Here is a 20,509-nt window from a genome sequence, read left to right as displayed (position 1 = left end):
ATCTGCTACATCTTCATTGCACTCCCTTCAGGACATCCTTCTTCAGATAAGAACATCAACACTGCACACAATACTCCACGTGTGGTCTCACTAAGGCCCTGTAAATTGCAGAAAGACATCACTGTTCCTGCATCCTCCCCTTCTCACCTGCATATATTAAGTGACTGGTGTATAAGGATCGCCAGGTCTTGTTACACCTCCCAATCATTGTGTTTGTGTCAAGTTTTCTTGACATCAGTGTTGTTTGGTGAATTTAGTCAGATAGGAAGCTGGATATGCTGCCTACAAGGCATTTAACAAATAATGCCACTTAATTAGCAATTTCTCACTGCCTAGCAAGAACCTCACAGCATCACTTGTGAAAAGCTTAAAAGATGAGGTAAATTTCTCTCGCCTTCAAGATGGGCCTCACAGGATGTCTTGTCCAATTCTGCTCAGTGGTTAGCACTGCTGCCTCATAGCACCAGGGTCCCAGGTTCGATTCCAGCCTCTGGCGACTGTGTGGAGTTTGCACATTCTCCCCTTGTCTGCATGGGTTTCCTCCTCCGGGTGCTCCGGTTTCCTCCCACAGTCACAAAGATGTGCAGGTCAGGTGAATTGGCCATTCTAAATTGCCCATAGTGTTAGGTGCATTAGTCAGAGGGAAATGGATCTGGGTGGATTTCTCTTTGGAGGGTTGGTGTGGACTGGTTGGGCCAAAGGGCCTGTTTCCACACTGTAGATAATCTAATCTAATCTAAAAATATATTCTTGCAACTTCATTATTGAGTAAAAAATGAAGCTAGCATTGGGTTGAGTGTCTATAAAGGATATTGGTGGAGGAAAAAGACTGAATGTTTCTTGTTGCTGTCTGTGATGAGATCGTTCAAAATTGTAATTTATGTAGTTTTTTTTCTGTAATTACCTTGTGCTCTTTTTCCAAAAGTACATTGGCGGGCTTTTTTTTAATCTAGTTTTATTGTGTAGAAGTTGCTAGCTGTGTTAGTATTTATTGTTCATTCCTAGTTACCTTTTAGAAGGTGGCGAGTTATCTTTTTGAACCACCAGAGTCCATTTGTTGTAGGGAGAGTGTTTCATGATTTTGACCCAACAAAACTGAAAACATGGTAATATATTTCTAACTCAGGATTGTGGGTTACTTAGAGTTGGTGATGTTCCTTGTATCAGCTGCACTTTTCCTTATAGATGGTGGTCGTTGTGGGTTTTGAAAGTGCCATCTAAAGAGCTTTGGTGAACTTGTCCCATGCATCTTGCAGATAGTAACACAGCTGCTACTGAGCATTGGTGGTGAAGGGATTGGATGTTTGTGGATGTGGTGTCAGACAGGCAGGTTGCTTTGTCCTAGGGAGTCTCAGGCTGCTTGAGTGTTATTGTATCTGCACTTATTCAGGTAAGTGGAGGATCTTCAATCACACTCCTGACTTCTGCCTTGTAGAAGTGGATAGGCTTTGGGGAGTCAGGAGGTGAGTTACTTATTGTAAGATTCTTAGTGTCTGACCTGATCTTGTAGCTATAGTATTTATATGACTAGTCCAGATCAGTTTCTAGTCCAACAGTAACCTGTCAGGATCTTGATGGTGGGAGATTCATGGATGATAATGCCATGGAATGTCAAGGGATGATGCTTAAATTATCTTTTGTTGGAGATGGTCATTGCCTGCCACTTATCAATCTAAGCATCATATTGTTCAGGCCTTGCTGGTTTTGGAATGGACTGCATTAGTATCTAAGGAGTCATGATTGGTGCAGAACATTAGGCATTCATCAATAATTAGACCTTCATTCGTCAGACCTTATGATTCAGGGAAGGTCATTGATGAAGCAGCTGAAAATAGTTTGGCCAAGGGAACTACCCTGGGGAACTTCTGCAGAGATGTCCTGTAGCTGTGATGACTGACCTCCAGCAACCACAACCATCTTCCCTTGTGCTAGGCCTAACTCCCATTCCTGATGGGCTTATGCCAGAAACATCGACTCTCCTGATTCTTGGATGCTTTTTGACCTGCTTTGCTTTTCCAGCACCATCCTTTACGACTATAGCTCTAACCAGCAGAGAGCATTCTCTCTAAATCCTGTTGATTCCAGTTTTGCCAAGGCTCCTTAAGGCTATAATAAGTCAAATGTGGCATGATGTCATAGACTATCATTCTCTCTTTGCCTCTAGAATTCAGCTCTTTTGTCCATATTTGGACCAAGGCTACAATGAGGTTAGGTGCTGAGTGGCCCTTGTGAAACCCATATTGGGGGTGTCACTGAGGAGGTTATTACTGAGCAGGTGCTGCTTGATAGCACTGTTGATGAGACCTTCCATCACTTTACTAATGATCGAGAGTAGACAGATGGCACCTTAATAGGCCAGGTTGGATTTGTCCTGCTTTTTGAGCACAGGACATCCCAAGGCAATTTTCAACATTGTCAGGTTGGTGCCAGTGTTGTAGCTGCACAACAGCCTGACTAGGGGATGCAACAATTTCTGGAGCACATGTTTTGAATAGTATTGTTAGAATAGCCTTTTAAACAGCCAGTATCTGCAACCATTTCTTAGTATCACATGGAGTGAATCAGATTGGCTGAAGACTAACATCAGTGATGCGATAACCTCAGACATCATTGAGGATGGCAACATCTGTCGAGCCACCTCCTCCAGTAAGTTGATAGATGTGGAGCTGGAGAAGCACAGCAGGTCATACAGCATCAGAGGAGTAGGAAAGTCATTGAAGGGTCTTGGCCCAAAATGTCGATTCCTGACGAAAGGCTTTTGCCCGAAATGTTGATTTTTCCTGCATCTTAGATGCTGCCTGATCTGTTGTGCTTTTCCAGCACCACTGTAATCTCGACCCACATATTATTGCTGGCTTCCAGCATCTACAGTATCTATTGTCTCCTCTTCTAGTTGTTTAATTATCCAAACAACATCCAGGACCAGATGTGGCAGTTTCTGCTTAGCACTTTCTGCTTCTGCTATTTTGCACGCAAGTAGTCCTATGTGTGACTTCACCAGATTAACACTTACTTTTAGATGTGCCTAGTGCTGTTCCTGCCTTGTCCTCCTGCACTCTTTTTTTTGAACCACAGTTGATCCTTTTGTTTGATGGTAATGGTTGAGTGGAGAATATGCTGGGCCACGAAGTCGCAGATTGTGCTGGATTACAATTCTGCCACTGGTGATGGCTCACAGTGCCGCATGATGACCAATTTTGAGTTCTGTTTCTGACTTCTGCTTGAAGTCTACCACATTTAGCACAATGTTAGTGCCACACCAGTATAATGGAGAATATTCTCAATGTGAAGGTGGAGTGCCATCTGCACAAAGATTTATTTTTGGTGGTTATTCTTACTAATACTGACATATATAGGTGAATCAGGTAGATTTGTGAGAATGAGGTTAGATATGTGTTCCCTTCAACCTTGTTAAGCACCAATCCCTTTCAGGACATTTCTAGTTTGGTCAGGACTCCCAAGTCAACTCCCAATTACTGAATACAACTATTCAGTATTCACTCTGATGCTCTGTAGGTCTGCCTGTTGGTGGGTCATGGCAAACCCAGGAATGATGGTATCCAGTAAGTTTTATGATATTATGCTGTGTGTTGAGAGCTCTCCCAATTTAGCCGTGAGTTCCCAAATTCTAGTAAGGAAGACTTTGTTGGGTCAAATTTCTCATGTTCTAGGTCAGTGCTAGGTCACCTGGTTTTATTGCTTTCTTTTGTATTTTAGCAGCTGGCTAGCCCATTTCAGAGCGGTTAAGGGTCAACTACATTGTTGTCGACCAGCTACATATAGGTCAGACCAAATAAGGACATCTGTCAACCATTTTTTTATGGCAATCAATTGTCATTATTACTCTCTAAATTCCAGATTTTTTAAAAAATTGCAAATTCCGCAATCTGTTATGTTGGAATTCAAGCCATGATCCAAAAATTACCACTACTATCTGCCCTTATTTACTTACTAATGTATATTATAAGCAACTGATCCCTGCAGAAGGCCACTTTCAGCCTTTGCCAATTTGCATGTTTATTTCATCTGAATATTTAGTTAATAGGGGCTTGTCATGCAACGCTGACCTCATTGTAGTTTGACCTCCCTTTGTGCAAAGAATTCCTTGGAGAATTAACAAAAGTTCTGTTCTTCTGTTTTTGTATTACGTCAATGCTTTATTATAGTTTTGATTCATCTCCTGTACGCATAAGCAGAATAATGACATCTCATCATTTATTTATCAGTGGAAAGCTAAATCTCTCAATATATTGTGTGCACATCAATTGCAGAGAATCTAGAGAGCATGGCATTGTTGCAGATTATGCAGTGTGTTTCACATATTTTAAGTAACATAACCATGTTAATAGGGAGATTTGCTGCCCTTTCCAAGTGCGATTGATGAAATCAACACCAGCAGAATAGAATAACTCATTACCATTAATGAATACAAATTAGTGCGCAGGCCTATTGAGAATTGCTATTTATTTCAGTAAGTATCATCTACCTTATTACCTGTTGTATTTTTAATGTACCATCAACAATGAAGAACGCAGTTCATTTGCGATCAGATTCAGCCCATTTGATGCTCATGCTTTGGTAATCAACCAAACAAGTACCTGGAAGAGGAAGAGGAAGAGCCTTTCAAACATTCCATCCTAATGAGGCAATAGCCAGCATGTGAATGCAAAAAATGCTACCACCAAAAATGGTGCACCCACCTTCTTCCAGAAGTGCTAAGTGGATGAGCTATCACAACCTCCTAATAAGGTCCCCAGCATTACAAATGCCAGCCTTTTGCCAATTTGCTTATTTTTATATCCAGAAGTGTGGCTAATTTGATTCACTCCATTCAAGATCAAGAAACAGCTGAGTTTACTGTATACAGCAAAGGCTATGGGCCCTGTCAGGATTCTGATTATGAAACTTCTGACTTGTCCTTGAGAATTAAATGCACTTCCAGCCAAATACTACTTGTACGACTGCAACGTTGACATCAATGCATAGAATTGAAGTGGAAAATTGTTCAGTTATGTTTCCTCCACAAAAAGTAGGACAAATTCAATTTGGCAAATTACTGCCACAATCTACTGTCAACTGTGTAATAGAAGATATCTCTGAGAATACTAGGAAGTCGCAGTTACTCACTAACAACCTGTCACTGATGTTCTGTTTGGGTTCATTACTTGTTTCCAGACCTCACTACAGCCTTATTCCAGGCATGACCAATATCTAAGGCCACACTAGTCTGAAAACTCCTGCTCCTGCCTGATCTCGGAACATACGCAGACTCAGGCCTGATTACCAGTGAGATAAGAGGCTGTGGAAAATCAGATGCTGTAGGCTTTATAAAGACTATTCTGCAGCAGTAGATCAAGTCCAACCTGTCTGAACAGGTTGATTAAAAATATAACCAAGTATGGACAAAAGAGCTGACTTCCAGAGCAATGACTAGATTGACTGCCCTTGGTGTGAAGGATGCATTTGACAAAGTGTGGTATCAATGACCCAAACTATAATTGAAGTGAGTGGAAATATGGTGAAAACATGATCGCTTGAGTTGTACTTAGGACAAAGGAAGATAGTGTGGAACCAATCATCTCAGCCACAGGATTGCTGACTTGTGCCTTGGGGTTTCAGGAGGTGAGTTATTTGTTGCAGGTTTCTTGCCTTGACCTGCTCTTGTATCCGTTATATTTATATGGCAAGAAGGGCTTATGCCCGAAACGTCTGTTCTCTTGCTCCTCTGATGCTGCCTGGCCTGCTGCGCTTTTCCAGCACCACACTTTTCAACTCTGGTCTCCAGCATCTGCAGTCCTCACTTTCTCCTACTTATATGGCAAGCCCAGTTGAGTTTTTGGTCAATGATAATCCTAGGATTTTGATTGCGGTGGTTCAACGATGTCAAGGGGTGATAATTATATTTTCTTTTCTGGATATCATGTAGCATCTGTGTGATGCAAATGTTACTTGCCACATTTCTGCACAATTTTCCAGATTTTGTTGTATTTGGTCATGAATTTCTTCAGTATCTGATGAGTTGCGAATAGTGCTGATCTTTGCAATTATTGGTGAACATCCCCACTTATGATGATATGATGGAGGGAACATCACTGGTGAAGCAGCTGAAGATGGTTGTACCCTGAGGAACTCCTGCAGAGATGTCCTGAAGCTGAGATGACTGACATTCAGCAGCTACAACCATCTTCATGTGTGCCTGGTACAACTCCAACTAGTGGAGAGTTTTTCCTCTATATCCATTGAAACATATTTTCCCGGTCTCCCTGATGCCACACTTGGTCAACTGCGACCTTGATGTTAAGGGTTGTCACTCTCACCTCACCTCTAGAATTCAGCTGTTTTGTCCATGTTTGAGCAAAGTCTAGAATGAGGTCAAGATTTGTGTGGCCCTGGAGGAATCCAAACACTTTTTAAAAATATGGAATGATCGGGATAACATTCGGGTCAGAGAGTTTTTAACAAGTTCAGTTGACCCTCATTTATTTATTTTCATATAGCTATCAAGGCTGCTAAGTTCACCATCCTGTATTACCAGGCTGAGGTTGGGGGTGGGGGGAACCTATTTTGCATGATGCTTCCCCAATGAAAACATACCTGACAAAGGGATGTAATATCTAGCCCTATGTATACTATGTAGTCAATTAAAGAATTTCCACAGAGAGGTGCTGAAAATTACCCCTATCCTCCAAAGTTACAGCACATGGAGGAAAATCTCTATAGAAACACTAGTGCTCAGTAATATCAAGGAGTTATGAGATTTAGATATTTGGACTCTATCCTGGGTTTTCCTAGCACTGAAGGATGGTTCTTACCTTTGGGGGAGGGTCTTGGAGGTTTGCAATACCATGAAAAGAAGAGCTAATGAAGTAGAAATGTGCAAAAGTAATCTAAAGCTTGCTAGAGAATGTGGGGTGGGGGCTGATGGCCAGAGATTGAGTAAACGTAAAGTGTTCTAAATCAGACTGAGACAGTGATTCAAAAATTAAATTTGATTACATTGTGAAATATGTAATTTTTAATTTTAAAGGAAGACATATTCAAAACATTAGATATTTCATTTGCCAAGGAAAAATAATTTATTTTCAAAGTGACTTGACTTTGGCAATAAATTCTGTTGCAAAAAGGTTTCAAATGACTTTGCATTGTGACATGTTTAAATGCTAAATCTCATTGAAAATAATTTGTAACAACTATTTATGTATTTAAAAATGTTGAGCAAAATCATGTTTGTGGACACAGTGCCTGCCATACACAATACTTTTCTGTTGTATTTAAACTACATAGTAAAATAAGCTTCAGCACAAGTTTTAACTAAACCTGCAATTGGTCTGACTCTGAAGTAATAGATCTTGTTGCTAGCATTTCTGAAAATAAATCTGACCATTGATAATTATTCATAAATTGCCCACTGCATTTGGCCATTTGGTGAGTATAATGTTTCTTGTTTAAGATGATCACAGAGTTATAAATGACTCCAAAAGTTCACTTGGCAGAACTCCTAGTATTCAGAGGTTTGAACAATATTGTGAATATTGACATAGCAAAACTGAAAGGGAAAATCTGATCGGAAAATATTGATTTGGATTCAAGGGAACTGTGTTCACTGTAATGTCTTTGATTTCCCCCAGGATTTCTGCTTTGCTATTCAATCTGTGACAATAATACTTGAAAATGAACTTACTTATCATCCTGGACCTCCACCTTGAAGTTTACAAGATGGGTCCGCCCAGCATGTGTCATTGACAAATTTTCCTGTTCTGGGTGTTCCTGTTTTAGGTGACCCAGGACTGAATCTCAGAATATTCAAAAGAACCTTCCGAACTGGAATTACGGCCTAATTGGGAAAAAAAAAGTCTTGAATTCAAGAATGATGAAAGATTGAACAACAAGATTTGTAATTAATTGTTCTCTCAGTGATTATAATAAATGTTAATAATTAAACTGAATTTACTATTGTAGAGCTATACTCAATCATGTATTTTATTTATCATTTAGGCAGCCCTTTCCTCCTGGAGACCGTGTAACTTTTAATGGGAAGGAATGCATTTGCCAGAAATGCTCTCAGTCTCTGAGTACCAATCCCAAACATGTGTCAGCACAGACACCTCAAAGTAAGTATGTTAGTTACCTCTAAATATTCACACCTTAAAGTCCAATTATTTATTTTTCATTTGTAATTAATCTTCATATTGGAGCATTTGATGAATATTCTTTGAAAGAATATTTTGAACATATAATAAAACACAAGTAAGAGTGACCCATGCATTAGGCACCTTCAGAATTACAATACATGTGGTCGTATTATGTTGAACAGATGGTTTAGCAGTAATATTGTAGTGACATGTTGAGATTTCTGTAAAAAGCCATCGTGGAACTGTTGTCTTCAATGACTGCAGATGCTATATGACTGTAATCACTTAGATGGAGTCTGTTGGGCATTTGAATTAATGTCATTAACATCACTGTGCCAACCTGCTTGCGACTTATAATGTGAGAAATCATAGAATCCCTTTGTGGATGGGATGAGAGATAAAGTAACAGTGTAAAATAAATCATAAATGCTTGTTATTACATAGACATAGATCATCTCAAAACTATGGCAATAATAACTGCTGGCAAACTGAGATTGAAATGACAGTGAAAAAATAACCCCATTCCATTTAAATGACATAGAAACATGTAGGTCTACATGTCTATAAATGACAGATTGTGAGAATTACTGATATTTGATGTTAATTAAGTATGACCGTGTTGAAATTGATATTCTATTTTTTTTTATTTCCTACCCCCATGATCTTGCAAATTCCTCAATCATTCATTTTGTTGCTGATGCATCATAATTGTCAAAATTTTTGTAAATTGTACATTTTGTGATTGATAATGTTGGATTGTTAAAGATTAAAACATTAAAAGGTATAAGGTAGGAACTTTAGAAATTGGATTAAAGTAGATGGCTGTATAATAAATAATGCACATGAATTAGTTACTTTTACATTTTGAGGTATCATGAGGGAATGGCATATTCTCTTTCTGTTAACATTAGTGGACACCCAAAGAAACCACAGTTCTAGCCATTTACATAATTTTTCTAGGGTGTCTGCTGAAGGTTGACAAACCTAGAAAGTATTTGGTGTTGGTGATAGCGCACACACACTTAAAAATTTTTATTTAATGTAATTTTCTAATCAGCCTGTGCAGAAATGTTATTACACACCTCTGGAGCAGATAGGACTTGAACCTAGACTTCCTGTTTCAGGAGTAGGGACACCACCACAGCATCACAAAAAGACTGTCACACACATTTTACTAATGGGGCATGAATAAAGTGGTGGACTTCACTCATTGAAATGATGAGAGAACAATTAATGTATTTAAGATGCCAATTAATTAGAATTTCAAAGCTCTTCTCAAATTTTACTAAAGGTGCACAGATACTCTGAGGTTTCAGAGTCTCTCTTAATGAAAAGAGGCAATAAACAAATGAGAGATCTATGCCCATTCTCTTTAGCAACCATTAAAAGAAGCAGTGTGTCAGAATATATTTCCGAATCTAGAAATAAAGAAGTAGGCCTTTTGACCCTTCAACCTGATTCACCGTTTAAAAGATCTGGACTTCCCTGTTTGAGTTTTTAATTCCATATTCCCATCTACTTTCGATTGACCTTTGATTTCCTTGCCTGAGAAAAGTCTACCAATCTTCATCTTAAACATATTCAAAAGCCCTGCTTCCATCACTTTGTGAGGCAGAGAGTTTGAAAAATGAGTAAAGGTCTAATGGAAAAAAGTTCTTTGCTTCTCTCGTAAAAAGGCAACCCCTAATTTTAAAATAGTGCCCGCTAGTTCTGGATTCACTCACAAGAGGAAACAAGATTTCAACATCCACTTTGTCAAAACCTTTCAGGACTTACAAACTTCAACAAGCCATCCCTCACTATTCTGAACTCCAATAAAAATAAGCCCAGTCTGTCCAGCCATTCCTCATAAGACAGCTCACTCAACCTATCAATCTAGTAAACCTGCTCTGAACTGCCTCCGGTGCAATTATGTTCATCAGTTAATAAGGGGACAAAATACCACACAGTACTGGAGATGGATCTTACCAGTGCCTGGTATAATTGAAGCATAGCATCTTTACTTTCAGGTTCAATTTGTCTAGTAATGAAAGATAGCATCTTAATTACTTGCTGTACCTACATGCTAACTTTTTACAACTCATGCGCGAAAATGCCTCGATCCAGCTGCACCTCAGAATTCTGCATTTGTTCTCTGCAATGCACTGCATTTCATTGTTACCTGCCAAATTAATTGAACTCAAATTTTTCCACATTATACTCCATTTACCAGTATAAATGGATAAATTATCTTGGCTGTGCAATTAATTTCTCGATTTCGGTCTGCAGCCTCTATGTCCTTTCCACAGCCCACGTTTCAATCTATCTTTGTATCTTATGCAAATACTGAAACTATAAATTGATGCATATCTTTGGTCCTTTTTACAAGTACAATTTGTAAAAGGTTGATGTCCCCAGCACAGACCACCATGGGAGCGCTCTCATCAAATTCTGTCAAGCAATAAAAGACCCATTTTCTGTTTTCTCCCCGTCAGTCAATCCTCTATCCATACTAATATGTTACCCATTACAGCTGTGCTTATGCTTTTCAAATAACTATTTTTTTGTGGCACCTTATTAATTGCATTCAGCAAGTCCATATATAGTACAATAATGGCTTTCCCATATTCACAGTACATGTTGCTTCAGAGAACTCCAAACAATTTGTTAAACATTATTTCCTTTCACAAAACTACACTGACTGTTCCCAATTACCTGAAAGTTTACAAAGTGTTCAGCTATAACTTCAATCATTAAAGCTTGCACCTTCCTCATAACAGAAGGCCAACTAAACAGCCTGTGGTTTACTGTTTTCTGCCTTGTAAGTCTTAAATAGAGGAATTGTTTTTGTCACTGTACAGTCCAATGGAACCTTTAGAGAATCAAGCAAATTTTGAAAAATTTATACCAAAGTATCTACTACCTCATGAGCCACTTTTTCTAAACTCTAGGATGAGGTCCATTTGGACCACGCTACCTCATAGCCTACACCTCTGTTGGTTTGCATAGTATGTCTTACCTGGTGATTTTAATTTCACCAAGTTCCTCCCTTTCTTCCAAATTCTGATTTATAGCTATTACTCATATTTTTTTCCCCCTATCCTCTATAGTGAAGGTAGAAAAAAAAATTATTCATTTTGTCTGCCATTTATTTCCTTGTTATCTCATAGAGAGATAGAGATGTACAGCATGGAAACAGACCCTTTGGTCCAACTTGTCCATGCTGACCAGATATCCCAACCCAATGTAGTCCCATCTGCTAGCACCCAGCCCATATCCCTCCAAACCCTTCCTATTCATATACCCATCCAAATGCCTTGTAAATATTGCAATTGTACCAGCCTCCACCACTTCCTCTGGCAGCTTATTCAATACACATATCACCCTCTGAGTGAAAACGTTGCCCCTTAGGTCTCTTTTGTATATTTCCCCTCTCACCCTAAACCTATGCCCACTAGTTGTGAACTCCCCAACCCCAGGGAAAAGACTTTATCTATTTATCCTATCCACACCCCTCATAATTTTGTAAGCCTCTATAAGGTCAGAGCCTCAGCCTCCGATGCTCCAGGCAAAATAGTCCCAGCCTATTCAGCCTCTCCCTATAGCTCAAATCCTCCAATCTGGAAACATCCTTGTAAATCTTTTCTGAACTCTTCCATGTTTCACAACATCTTCCGACAGGAAGGAGACCAAAATTGCATGCAATATTCCAACAGTGACCTAACCAATGTCCTGTACAGCCGCAACATGACCTCCAAACACCTGTCGTCAACACTCTGACCAAAAAAGGAAAGCACACCAACTGCCGCCTTTACTATCTTATTTACTTGCAACTCCACATTCAAGGAACTATGAACCTGAATCCAAGGTCTCTTTGTTCAGCAACATTCCCTAGGACCTTACCATTAAGTGTATAAATCCTGCTAAGATTTGCTTTCCCAACATGCAGCACCTCTCATTTATCTGAATTAAACTCCATCTGCCACTTCTCAACCCATTGGCCCATCTGGTCCAGATCCTGTTGTAATCTGAGGTAACCCTCTTTGCTATCCACTACACCTCCAATTTTGGTGTCATCTGCAAACTTACAAACTATACCTGTTATGTTCACATCCAAATCATTTATGTAAATGACAAAAAGTAGAGGACCCAGCACCGATCCTTGTGGCACTCCACTGGTCACAGGTCTCCAATCTGAAAAACAACCCTCTACCACCATCCTCTGTCTTCTACCTTTGAGCCAGTTCTGTATCCAAATGGCTAGTTCTCCCTGTATTCCATGAGATCTAACCTTGCTGATCAGTCTCCCATGAGGAACCTTATCGAACACCTTACTGAAGTCCATATAGATCACATCTTCTGCTTTGCCCTCATCAGTCCTCTTTGTTACTTCTTCAAAAAACTCAATCAAGTTTGTGAGACATGATTTCCCACACACACAAAGCCATGTTGCCTATCCCTAATCAGTCCTTGCCTTTCCAAATACATGGCTGAAAAATGTATTGCTGGAAAAGCGCAGCAGGTCAGGCAGCGTCCGAGGAGCAGGAGAATTGACGTTTCGGGCATGAGCCCTTCTTCAGGAATGAGGAGGGTGTGCCAAGCAGGCTAAGATAAAAGGTAGGGAGGAGAGACTTGGGGGGAGGGGCTTTGGGAATGCGATAGGTGGAAGGAGGTTAAGGTGAGAGTGATAGGCCGGAGAGGGGGTGGGTGGGGAGAGGTCAGGAAGAAGATTGCAGGTTAGGAAGGCGGTGCTGAATCTGAGGGTTGGAACTGAGATAAGGTGGGGGGAGGGGAAATGAGGAAGCTGGAGAAATCTGCATTCATCCCTTGTCGTTGGAGGGTTCCTAGGCGGAAGATGAGGTACTCTTCCACCAGGTGTCGTGTTGCCATGGTCTGGCGATGGAGGAGGCCAAGGACCTGCATGTCCTTGGTGAAGTGGGAGGGGGAGTTAAAGTGTTCAGCCACGGGGTGGTTGGGTTGGTTGGTGCAGGTGTCACAGAGGTGTTCTCTAAAACATTCTGCAAGTAGGCGGCCTGTCTCCCCAATATAGAGGAGGCCATATCGGGTACATCCACATACTGAATCAGAAAATGTTCTTGTACTCACTTAACAAATTCTCCTCCATCTAAACCCACTGTGGCAGTCCCAGTCTATATTTGGAAAGTTAAAATCCCCTACCATAACCACCCTATTATTCTTACATACAGTTGAAATCTCCTTACAAATTTGTTTCTCAATTTCCCTCTGACTGTTAGGGGGTCTTGAATACAATCCCAATAAGGTGATCATCCTTTTCTTATTTCTCAGCTCCACCCAAATAACTTCCCTGGATGTATTTCCAGGAATATCCTCCCTCAGTACAGCAGTAAATGCTATCTCTTAACAAAAATGCCACTCCCCCTCCTCTCTTGCCTCCCTTTCTATCCTTCCTGTAGCATTTGTATCCTGGAACATTCAGCTGCCAGTCCTGCCCATCCCTGAGCCATGTTTCCGTAATTGCTATGATATCCCAGTCCCATGTTCCTAACCATGCCCTGAGTTCATTTGCCTTCCTTGTTAAGCCCCTTGCATTGAAATAAATTCAGTTTCATTTATTAGTCCTACCTTGTCTCTGCCTACCCTGACTGTTTGACTCACTTCTGTTCTCAACTGTACCACTCTCAGATTGATCTCTTTCCTCGCTATCTCCCTGGGTCCCACCCCCCCAACTTTGCTAGTTTAAATCCTCCCGAGCAGCTCTAGCAAATCTCCCTACCAGTATATTAGTCCCTTTCCAATTTAGGTGCAGTCCGTCTTTCTTGTACAGGTCACTTCTACCCCAAAAGAGATTCCAATGATCCAAAAATGTGAATCCTTCTCCCATACACCAGCTCCTCAGCCATGCATTCATCTGCTCTATCCTCCTATTTCTGCCCTCACTAGCTCGTAGCACCGAGAGTAATCCAGATATTACTACTCTCGAGGACCTCCTTTTTAAATTTCTACCTAAATCTCTGTTATCTCCCTTCAGAATCCTCAACCTTTTCCCTTCCTATGTCATTGGTTCCAATGTGGACAATGACCTCTTGCTGGCCCCTATCCCCCTTGAGAACATTCTGCACCCTCCCTGAGACATCCTTGATCCTGGCACCAGGAAAGCAACACCATTCTGATGTTTTGCTGCTGGCCACAGAAATGTCTGTCTTTAACTCTGACTACAGAATCCCCTAACATAATTTATCTCTTGGAAACCCGATGTACCCCTCGTTGCATTAGAGCCAGTCTCAATACCAGAAACTTGGATGTCTGTGCTATGTTCCCTAGTGAATCGATCACCCCCTACATTTTCCAAAACAACATACTTGTTTGAAATGGGGGTAGTCACAATACTCCTGCACTACCTGCCTACCTCTCTTACCTTTTCTGGAGTTAACCCATCAATGTGACTGTATCCCCCCTTCTTATTGCTGCCATCCATCTCATACCGTTGCTGTTGTAAATTCTCATTGCCTCTAACTGTCTCTCCAACCGATCCATTCAATCTGATAAGATTCGCAACCAGCAGCATTTATTGCAGATATACTCTGCAGTAACCCGTAAACTTCCACATCTGACAAGAAGCGCATATCACTCTACTAAGGGCCATTTTTGCTTCTTCATAATCTACAGACCCAGAAAATAACACCGTCTTATTCCTCTGCCCCAGGATAAATTAATAGTTATGGCTTATATTTTAAGTTAAATCAAGAGACATATCCTAAAAAGCATATAATCAAGAAACAACCCACTCTACTCACTACTGCAAACTTTTTGTAGGCCACACTTAAACCAATTAACTTATCTGTTTCTGTGTTGTGACTTCATCCAACAGTTCCTCCAAGATCAGTTGTAAACTTCACTGTTTGTTAATTTTCCCAGACGCACTCCAAAGTCCAGCGATACATGATTTCAGTAGCAAAGGCAGTAACTGTGCAGGTTCACTGTGGCGTCAGTTTCTTTCTCTCTCTCTCTCTCTCTCTCTCTCTCTCTCTCTCTCTCTCTCTCTCCCCCCTGCACTGACCTCACTATAGAACATATAATATAGAACAAGACAGCACAGAACAGGCCCTTCGGCCCACGATGTTGTGCCGAACATTTGTCCTAGCTTAAGCACCCATCCATGTACCTATCCAATTGCTGCTTAAAGTTCACTAATGATTCTGACTCTGTCACTCCCACAAGCAGCACATTCCATGCCCCCACCACGCCCTGGGTAAAGAACCTACCCCTGACAGACCCCCCCCCCCCCCCCAATACCTTCCACCCTTCACCTTAAATTTATGACCCCTTGTAACATTCTGTTGTACCTGGGGAAAACATCTCTGACTGTCTACTCTATCTATTCCCCTGATCATCTTATAAACCTCTATCAAGTCACCCCTCATGCTTCGCCGTTCCAATGAGAAAAGGCCTAGCACTCTCAACCTGTCCTCGTACGACCTATTCTCCATTCCTGGCAACATCCTGGTAAATCTCCTCTGCACCCTCTCCAAAGCTTCCACATCTTTCCTAAAATGAGGCGACCAGAACTGCATACAGTACTCCAAATGTGGCCTTACCAAGGTCTTGTACAGCTGCAACATCACTTCACGACTCTTGAATTCAATCCCTCTGCTAATGAACGATAATACACCATAGGCCTCCTTACAAGCTCTATCCACCTGAGTGGCAACTTTCAAAGATCTATGAACATCGACCCCAAGATCCCTCTGTTCCTCCACCTGACTAAGAACCCTACCGTTAACCCTGTATTCCGCATTCTTATTTGTCCTTCCAAAATGGACAACCTCACACTTGACAGGGTTGAACTCCATCTGCCACTCCTCTGCCCAGCAGCTCTGCATCATATCTAAGTCCCTTTGCAGCCAACAACAGCCCTCCTCACTATCCACAACTCCACCAATCTTCGTATCGTCTGCAAATTTACTGACCCACCCTTCGACTCTCTCTTCCAAGTCATTAATAAAAATTACAAACAGCAGAGAACCCAGAACTGATCCCTGCAGAACTCCACTTGTAACTGGGCTCCAGGCTGAATATTTACCATCTATCACCACTCTCTGACTTCAACCGGTTCCCATTATCCCATGCCTCCTGACTTTCCGCATAAGCCTACCATAGGGAACCTTATCAAATGCCTTACTAAAATCCATGTACACCACATCCACTGCTCTACCCTCATCCACATACTTGGTCACCTCCTCAAAGAATTCAATAAGACTTGTAAGGCAAGACCTACCCGTCACAAATCCGTGCTGGCTGTCCCTAATCAAGCAGTGTCTTTCCAGATACTCATAAATCCTATCCCTCAGTACCCTTTCCATTACTTTGCCTACCACCGAAGTAAGACTAACTGGCCTGTAATTCCCAGGGTTATCCCTATTCCCTTTTTTGAACAGGGGCACAACATTCGCCACTCTCCAGTCCCTGGTACCACCCCCGTTGACAGTGAAGACAAAAAGATCATTGCCAACGGCTCTGCAATTTCCTCTCTTGCTTCCCACATAATCCTAGGATATATCCCATCAGGCCCAGGGGACTTGTCTATCCTCAAGTTTTTCAAAATGTCCAATGTATCTTCCTTCTTAACAGGTATCTCCTCTAGCTTACCAGTCCGTTTCATACTCTCCTCTTTAACAATACGGACCCTCTCATTTGTAAGTACTGAAGAAAAGTACTCATTCAAGACCTCTCATATCTCTCCCGACTCAATACACAGTCTCCCACTACTGTCCTTGATCAGACCTACCCTCGCTCTCGTCATTCTCATATTTCTCACGTACGCATAAAAGTCCTTGGGGTTATCCTTGATCCTACCCACCAAAGATTTTTCATGCCCTCTCTTAGCTCTCCTAATCCCTTTCTTCAGCTCCCTTCTGGCTATCCTGTATCCCCCCAACGCTCTGTCTGAACCTTGTTTCCTCAACCTTTTATGTAAGCCTCCTTACTCCTTACAAGACATTCAACCTCCCTCGTCAACCAAGGTTCCCTAACATGACCATCTCTTTCCTGCCTGACAGGTACATACATATCAAGGATACGTCGTATCTGTTCCTTGAAAAAGTTCCACATTTCAATGACAGCCTATGCTCCCAATTTATGCTCCTCAGATCCTGTCTTGCAGCATCGTATTTACCCTTTCCCCAATTGTAAAACCTGCCCTGTTGCACGCACCTATCTCTCTCCATAACAAGGGGAAAGTCACAGAATTGTGGTCACCATCACAACAATGCTCACCCACTAACAAGCCCATCACTTGTCCCGGTTCGTTAACAAGTACCAAATCCAATATGGCCTCCCCTCTGGTCTATGTACTGAGTTAGAAAAGCTTCCTGGACACACTGCACAAACACCGCCCCGTCCAATCTAGTTGATCTAAAGAGCTTCCAATCAATATTTGGGAAGTTGAAATCTCCCATGACTACTACCCTGTGGCTTCTGCACCTTTCCAAAACCTGTTTCCCAATCTGTTTCTCCACATCTCTGCTGCTATTGGGGGACCTATAGTAAACACCCAACAAGGTGACTGCACCTTTCCTATTTCTGACTTCAGCCCATACTACCTCCAAAGGCAGACCCCCCCGAACTGCCTTTCTGCAGCCGTTATGCCATTTCTAATTAGCAACTCCACCCCCCCTCCTTTTTTACCACCCCCCTAATCTTACTGAAACATCTGTAACCAGGAATCTCCAACGACCATTCCTGTCCCTCTTCTATCCACGTTTCCATGATGGCCACAACATTGTAGTCCCAAGTACCGATCCATGCCTTAAGTTCACCCACCTTATTTCTGATACTCCTTGCGTTGAAGTGTACACACTTGAACCCTTCTCTGTGTCTGCAAGTATTCCCTGTCAGTGCTACCTTCTCCACAGCCTCCCTAAATTCTTGGACATCCTGAAAAACAGCTAACCTTCTTGCTGGACTACAAGTCCGGATCCCATCCCCCTGCCAAATTAGTTTAAACCCACCCCCCCCCTGAAGAGTGCTAGCAAACCTACCTCCCAGGATATTGGTGCCCTTCTGGTTCAGGTGCAACTGTCCTGCTTGTACAGGTCCTTTTCCACTCAAATTTCTTACCTTCCCAGAAGCCTCCGTTGACGACTTCCGGGTTCCCGCTCCTAGTTGAAAAAAAAAGACTGCAAGAAGAAAAATGTTAATTTAAACTGGTCTCAGCTTCACTTCCGGCTCCCCTCTCTGTGTGCCCACTGAAGCACCATGTGCTTCTTCTCCCTTTTAAAACTGCTGTTGTTTTGACTTTATTCCCAAAGTTCCAAAACAATACAACAGCATATAAAACCGTAATTGCTGCTCTTGGAATTTGAGGAAATCACCTCCAGCACCTGAAATACCTCAAAAAAGGAGCAGCTCTTACAGCCAGAAACTTTCCCGTCTTCCATTGACATCACTTTCTGGAGGACCAACACTCACTCTACTTATATTCTTCCTTTTTAGATGCCTTTCTCATCTCTTACTCTCTGTGTTTACATTTCCAGCTAACTTCCTCTCATACAGTAATTTATTTCTCCTTATTATTCCTTGACATTTTTTTGCCATTCTTTAAATTCTGACCAATTATCTAACTTGCCACTGACCCATGTGCAATTATGTCTTTTCCTTAGTTTGATGTTTTCTTTAATTTCATTAGTTAATCCAGATTGTGGGTGCACCCTTTTCTTGATACAGAACTGTACTTATTCTGGCTATTCTGAAATATCCCCATAAATATCTGTCACTGTGTCTCTAATGATTTGTTTCCTAACCCGGTGTACCAGTTCACTTTAGCTAGTTTAGCTTTCATGTCTACATGATGACTTTTATTTAAGTTTGAAATATTAGTCCTCTCCAGCCAAAATTGGATGTGAAATTCAATCACGTGATGTTCACTGCTACCTAGGGGTGCCATTACTCTAAGGTCAATAATTAATACTATCTCATTACATAATACCAAGTTTAATATAGCCATCTCCCTGGTTGGTTCCATAATATGCTGCTCTGAGAAACAAACTCAGAAGCATCCTGTGAACTCTGTTTAGGCTATTGTTGCCAATCTGATTTTTCCACTTTATATGTTGATTAAAACCATTCGAGGTTATTGGTGTCCCTTGATCACAAGCACTCAATATTTATTATATCCTTCATCTTACATTGTTACTGTGAGGGTACTTACAGACCACACTCCCACTTCTTTCCCTACTATTCCTCATCTCCATCAAACTGGTTGTATATCCTGATCATTTCCAACCATTGCACAAATGCCATCCTTAATTGAAAGTACTACCTGTTCACCTGTACTTCTTTCTTAAGTTTCATGTTCAGGACCATCTGTAGCCTCATCTGTTACGGCTGTCAGATTATATTTATGTACTCTGCTGTTATCAGATTGTTTACTTTGTTTATAATGCTATACACAGAGTCCACAATTGTTTTGCTAGAGGGGAAAAGATGAAGCAACTGCACAGGAGCGGTGTGCCACCATCAGCTCCAAATGCTCCTCCATAACTTCGTAGCACCTTCACACATCTCATTTATCTAGCTCAACAGAAATAATGGAAATCTGTGGCTACCTTCAATGGAATAATGTCTGATTACCTTAAGATCCAAAAATATATGGGAATGTCAGCAGACTTGAAGCCCAATGCACTTACTTCAATGAAGTTGAAGGTCCAAATAAAGAGAATGTAGATTCAAATTGTTAAGCAAAGGCGTCATTTTCTTTTTGTAAAGAATAAAGGCAAATGAATTAGGAGCATGTTTGGGTCATTGGCAGCTCACACCTGCTCCTCTATTAGGAAAATGATGACTGATCTGATTGCAAACTCCATTCCATATTTCCACCTATCCTTGATAACCTATCTTTGTTGCCAACAATCTATTTACTTTTCTCTTAAAAATTTTCAATGACTTTGCTTCCCTTGGTTTTGTCAGAAGACAGTTCACTCATGATCTTTTGAGTGGGAAGTGGTCATCTCGTTTCTGTCTAAAATGGGTGACCCTTAGTTCTAGCATGCCACACAAAAGAGAATGATTCACCAAATCCACCCTGCCAAGACCCCTCAGAAACTTAGGTGATTCAGTTGAGTCATCTCACACTCGTATGAATTCCAGTAGCTACGTGCCTCGCCTGTCCCAAGTTTTGCTCATAAAATAACCTGCCCATTCCTGGTATTAGTCTACCAAACATTCTCTAAATTGCTTTCTTTACATTTACATTTTTCCTAAAACAAGGAGACCAATATTGTACGCAGTACTCCTAATATGACCTCATTAGTATCCTGTGTAACTACCAACTTCTGTCTTCAATTCCCTTTGGAATTGAATTAATTTTAAGCACAAAAAATTTGAAGTAAATCCATTAACCAAGAAAGAATTTGCCTTGC

At 41.2% G+C, this 20,509-nt stretch overlaps 1 protein-coding gene and 1 long non-coding RNA gene across 2 annotated transcripts in view; one reads left to right on the top strand and one right to left on the bottom strand.

The window, feature by feature from the left end:
• The window catches only part of ablim2 (actin binding LIM protein family, member 2), a 407,210-nt gene that overhangs the window by 165,918 nt on the left and 220,783 nt on the right, over positions 1 to 20,509 (top strand). Inside the window, exon 4 of the mRNA XM_072577791.1 lies at positions 7,996 to 8,111. Within this exon, the coding sequence (XP_072433892.1) occupies positions 7,996 to 8,111 (116 nt within the window). The remainder of the gene's footprint in view (positions 1 to 7,995; positions 8,112 to 20,509) is intronic.
• LOC140481530 (uncharacterized) lies at positions 22 to 7,824 on the bottom strand. Its single transcript, XR_011961551.1, has 3 exons — positions 7,682 to 7,824; positions 4,495 to 4,598; positions 22 to 98 (listed from the first exon to the last, which is right to left on the bottom strand). It is a non-coding gene; the product is annotated as an uncharacterized lncRNA (long non-coding RNA).

The sequence above is a fragment of the Chiloscyllium punctatum genome, chromosome 1 (genome assembly GCF_047496795.1).
Source record: "Chiloscyllium punctatum isolate Juve2018m chromosome 1, sChiPun1.3, whole genome shotgun sequence".
NCBI lineage: Eukaryota > Metazoa > Chordata > Chondrichthyes > Orectolobiformes > Hemiscylliidae > Chiloscyllium > Chiloscyllium punctatum.
Note: the sequence above shows the minus strand (reverse complement) of the source record. Positions and strands in the feature narration are given on the sequence as shown.